This window comes from Lactuca serriola, chromosome 5, assembly GCF_051521515.1.
Source record: "Lactuca serriola cultivar US96UC23 chromosome 5, Lser_US96UC23_V15, whole genome shotgun sequence".
NCBI lineage: Eukaryota > Viridiplantae > Streptophyta > Magnoliopsida > Asterales > Asteraceae > Lactuca > Lactuca serriola.
Window position 1 is genome coordinate 28,420,698 of NC_136412.1, and position 5,379 is coordinate 28,426,076.

Sequence of the window (5,379 nt, forward strand, 5' to 3'; positions counted from 1 at the left end):
AACTCATCCCTACTATGTAGGATGCTAACTGTCTTTATGACTATTGCATGTGTATATTGGGTTGGGCCCATTTGTATGTCGAGCTGGTCTATTGTATGGTATGTGGTATTTTAGGAAACTTATTAAATTTTATGCTTACAATTTGTGGTTTAACATTTTTCAGGTACTTCCAGTTTTAAAGAGAAAAGTACGGCTTACCATCCTGTGATGACTTTTTTTTCTTGTATTGGTTACTTTTTAGATACTCCAATATTTGAAAATATGTTTATACTATGCTTGATTTTGGTACAATTGATTGTATGACTTGTTTAAAATGAAAATTTTTGTTAATTTTTTTTTGAAGTTACATGTTAATTCATTTTGTAGTAATAAGCCTGTACTTGTATTTTAAGCAATTGTGACTTTTGGGAAAGTGGAAAGTTCATATTTATATTATGAAAATCGATGTTTAATTTCATGAACATGCCAAAAGCTAACATAAACTAACCATGTTCCCAAAGAAAACAATTAAAATAAGTAAATCGTGTGCACAAATCAGAGAAAGTCAATGGATGTGTACGTGTGTAAGAAAGTCAATAAATATATAATAATATAACGACGGAACCCCCAATGGAATTGAAACATAAAGCGCCTTTAATTTCTTCGTTATTTGAATGAAATCAGAACAAAATTCTGCGCCATGGCCATCTTTCAATCAGAACCAATTTGATTCTTCAGTCGTAAAAACTTATCTTCAATTCCCAAATTTCCATCTCCCAATTAACGATCCAAGAGATTTCGCTGGTCGGGTTGCATTTTCCTGGAAAATTCACCTTTGATTTTCCCGGAAAATATTTTCTTCCGATCAGAAAATTCAATCACCTTCATCCCCTTCAATTTCTTTGATTCTCGTCGAAGTTGATAGCCCGATATCAGGTAATTATCGTTTTTAGTAAATTCGTCGCGTGATCGTTTTTTTATATATATTTATGACATTTGTTGGTTGATGCGATTTCATGTAGGGCAAGAAGAGAGGAATTTGATTGGTAGCTCGTGAAGATGAGTTCTAATCATGGAAGTTCTTCTTCCAGGAGAAGTGCGTCATTGACATCTTCATCTTCTCGGAAGAAACCATCTGAAAACGGAAATCCTGATTCTGGCCGCACATCTCTCACGAATTCTCGTTCTTCCGTGTATGACATTTGATCTATGTATTCTGACTGATTCGTTTTCTCCATTTCTTAATATGCATGTCGATTACATATACTGATCAAAACCATAATGATGATGTTTGCTCGATTTAGCCTAGACATCAATTGTAATCGATAACGATCAATGAAACGCTGCCTCATTATTTTGATTATGCATGCAAATGGAGGAAATGCAGATAAACTTTCATCAAAAAACCTAACATCGACATTCATTCAAACAGGGGATCAACAGGAGAACATACAGTGAAGCGATTGCGCCTAACAAAGGCCCTAACAGTACCTGAAACCACAACTATCTATGAAGCCTGCTGTCGGATGGCTGCTCGAAGAGCTGATGCTCTTTTACTCACTGATTCAAGCGCGTTACTCAGCGGCATATTGACAGACAAGGTTCGTCTTAAATCACTTACCCTGTTTCACACCATTGATCGATACATCAGATTAGAATAAAGTTTCCATAATCACCTTTTTTTCTGGTGTTTGAAGGATATTGCAACAAGAGTGATTGCTCGTGAGATTGATTTTATGAACACACCAGTCTCAAAGGTGATGACGAAGAACCCAATCTATGTGTTGTCAGATACTCTTGCAGTGGAAGCCCTGCAAAAGATGGTGCAAGGAAAATTTCGACACTTGCCTGTTGTAGAGAATGGCGAGGTTATTGCTTTACTTGACATAGCAAAATGTTTATATGATGCCATTGCTCGTATGGAAAGGGCAGCTGAAAAGGGAAAAGCCATAGCAGCTGCTGTTGAAGGTGTTGAAAAGCACTGGGGCACTACTTTACCTGGTAAATGGGTGTTTCTTTTTACTTTTTACTTTTTACTTTCTACCAGTCTTTATACAGTAAAAAGCTATGTAATAGCAACACATTTTAGTATTTTACTCGTCATTTTTACAGGTCCTAACACATTTGTTGAAACACTAAAAGAGCGAATGTTTAAGCCTGCATTGTCTACCATTATCTCGGACAATTCAAAGTAGGTAATACCTTTAAATATTTATTTATTTATAAGTACTACTACTCTATCTTTATAATTTCCAAAATATAATCCAAATCACGTTTATTCCTCACACAGGATTGTGACTGTTTCCCCCTTCGACACAGTGGTAATGGTAACAAAAAAGATGCTTGAGTTTCGTATTAGCTCTGCCATTGTAACAGTTGATAACAAGCCTCGAGGGATTCTAACGTGAGTGTTTCTATTGTAATTCAGTAATGTATAAAGATTAAAAACATTTGTTTTTTTTAACAAACTGTAAATTATGTTTTGTGCGATATAAGCTCAAATGATATCTTAACGCGGGTGATAGCACAAGATCTTCCAGCTGAATCAACTTTAGTGGAGAAGGTATGGAATTGGACTCCTTTTCTTTTCTTCATCACGATATTTTTTCTACTTAGGTTTTGTTTCTTACTGTATAATTAATTGATTATGTAGGTAATGACTCCAAATCCAGAATGTGCTACAATTGATACACCTATTGTCGATGCCTTGCATACGATGCATGATGGGAAGTTTTTACATCTTCCTGTAGTTGATAGAGGTAAGTAAAACTATTTTTCATTTTTTAATTTATACATTAAATAAACACAAAAAAGTTTGAATATGTAAAAGGGAGGAATGGTTTGATGCAGATGGATATGTTGTTTCCATTGTTGATGTACTCCACATCACTCATGCTGCAATAGCCACAGTAAGTGAAATGATTATGATACATGGATAAAATGATGAAAGTTAATATATATATATATATATATATATATATATATATATATATATATATATATATATATATATATATATATATATTTTCTCATATTCATTTAATTTCTAGGTGGGAAATGCTACTGGAGTTAATAATAATAATAATGAGGGAGGAAGTTCAATGATGCAGAAGTTTTGGGACTCTGCAATGACATTAACTCCAATAGAGGACGAGGATGAAACAAAAAGGTTATTTATTTATTTATTTGATAAAAATGATTTAATTTTTGGTAAAGTAAATTGTGGTTGTGAAATGCAGTGAGAATTCCTTGAAACTAACTTCAGAAGCAGGAGAAAGTGTAAAATCTGTTGGTTATCCTTCATCGACTCTTCCCAATTCATTTGCTTTCAAAATCCAAGACAAGAGGGGTCGGATGCATAGATTTATCTGTGGTATGTAAGGTTTATTTTTAATTTTTTTATACTAGTAAATTAAATTGTAAGGAATTTTTTTAGACTAAAAATTCCTTATTACTTGTTGTTCAGATGCTCGAAGCTTGACAGATGTTATAACTGCAATACTTCAGAGAGTAGGAGGTGAGATCGACCGCAACAACCTCCCACAGATTCTGGTACTTCTAACTTCTCTTCTGCCTGCAATAAATATAGTGCAAAAAATAGCAACCTACTTTCATTTACTTTGAAAAATCAATCCAATTTAAATACAAAACAAATTTCAAATTAAAGTACGATGCTATAATTGGGTAGCTTTTTTAATAAGAAAAAATTGATTGTTATGGTTTTTTTCCAATTTTGTAAATGTAGTATGAAGATGAAGACAGGGACAAAGTTGTACTTTCAACAGATCATGATCTTGTTGCAGCTGTAGAACATGCACGATTGGCTGGTTGGAAGGTATGTTTTGTTTTCTTCAAAGCTAATATTTAATTACTACCCTTTGTTGTATGTGAAAAAAGACGTAAATACCCTGTTGTAGGGATTGAAGCTGCATCTAGAATATTCTGATCGAAAAGGTCCAAGATCATCATCAGGAGGAGGAGGGGGAAGGAGGGAGGGGGTTGTTGAAGCGGATGCATGGGCTTCTGCATACAGTGCTGCTGCAGCTGGAGCTGCTTTAGTAGCAGGACTAGGCGTATTAGCGTTCTTGAGAAGATCTGGTAACTAAACAAGATGGATGAATCGGAGGGGGCAATTTCGTCATTCTATCTCCACTTTTGTGCCATGCTTTACATTACATACATATATATATATATATATATATATATATATATATATATATATATATATATATATATATATATATATATATATATATTCAAAAGAAAAAGGAAAACAAAACTCTCAATTCTTTGAGCTAACTTTATATATATACTTGGGATTTCATGAATGCATTTATGGTGTTTGATGATTGCAATGCAAAATGCCATTTTGATTTTTTTTTTTTAAACAAGCTTCTTATGTGAAAAGAAATAAAGTGAGTCAAGTCCCATATAATAAACAAATCCATAAAAATATGTTGCTATTTCTTGTATTTAGCTCTTTTATAATATAAAATTATTTCCATGCTATTACAATCAAGAACCTTGAGGTTGAATATATTTTATTTATATCAATTATAAGACATTTGCTGTTATTTAAAATACCAAAAAATTCTTCAAGATTTTTCAATACGCAATGTTTTTAGAGGTTGAAGACCACCGATCCATTCAAGCTCTTGCATCTGTAATTTAAAATCATTAAATGACATAAAGTCGGTGTTTATTATCATCATTGATAGGTGGTGATCTACATGTGTTGACATATCATCTTATCATGATATCATGTCTAGCTGTCTATGCATGTAATTACTAATTATAACAATTCAAACGTAATAACATAAATAAAAATAGAAAATCAATAAACATACGTTTCTTAAAAACTTTATTTGTTACAACTTACAACCAAGTGAGGGCCCATTTGACTATCGCATATATTTTCATAATTCATTTATTTGAAAAAAAATGCATATTGGGAAGACTTATCACCAACTTTTTATTTTATTTTAATATGCAACTACTAGTTATTTGTTAAATCAAAATGTATAAACTTGAAAATTTTCTAAGAGATAAAGTGATACAAATTGTATGACAAAAAATAAATATAATTAACTGAGGTTAGAATTTAACAATACTTAACTGTTTTTGTTTTGGTAATTTAAGGTTTTTATTTTGGGTTTTATTTATAATTAGCTATTAGACTCACGTACTACATGAGTTAATTTAAAAAAATGAATATAAAAGTTAAAATATTTGAGAACTTTGAATTTATAAGAAAATAAGAAAAATAATGAATTATTATAATGTAAATGTTATTATCTTTAAATTTAAACAAATAATTTAAATAAAGAAAAAAACTAATTAGCTTTAATTTTGGAAATTTGAAATTAAAAGGCAAGTTTATTAATGAAATTAATATCCATT

General features: G+C 31.6%; 1 protein-coding gene across 1 annotated transcript; it reads left to right on the forward strand.

Annotated features, from left to right (window-relative positions):
* The first annotated feature begins 619 nt into the window (after positions 1-619).
* Positions 620-4,341, forward strand: LOC145052255 (CBS domain-containing protein CBSCBSPB1-like). The gene is made up of 14 exons (XM_079000043.1): positions 620-915; positions 1,002-1,172; positions 1,412-1,580; positions 1,677-1,980; positions 2,092-2,170; positions 2,270-2,383; positions 2,476-2,542; positions 2,633-2,738; positions 2,830-2,888; positions 3,030-3,148; positions 3,219-3,352; positions 3,446-3,531; positions 3,725-3,814; positions 3,897-4,341. Exons 2-14 carry the CDS (start codon positions 1,039-1,041, stop codon positions 4,083-4,085), a joined length of 1,650 nt encoding a protein of 549 aa, XP_078856169.1. The 5' UTR covers positions 620-915; positions 1,002-1,038; the 3' UTR covers positions 4,086-4,341.
* The last annotated feature ends 1,038 nt before the right edge of the window (positions 4,342-5,379 follow it).

Excerpts from the sequence above, each read along its gene's own strand:
- LOC145052255 (XM_079000043.1), top strand. The coding sequence starts at position 1,039 with ATGAGTTCTAATCATGGAAGTTCTTCTTCCAGGAGAAGTGCGTCATTG. Across the intron at positions 1,981-2,091 it reads CTGGGGCACTACTTTACCTG|GTCCTAACACATTTGTTGAA; the intron begins GTAAATGGGTGT and ends TCATTTTTACAG. Across the intron at positions 2,739-2,829 it reads TCTTCCTGTAGTTGATAGAG|ATGGATATGTTGTTTCCATT; the intron begins GTAAGTAAAACT and ends GGTTTGATGCAG.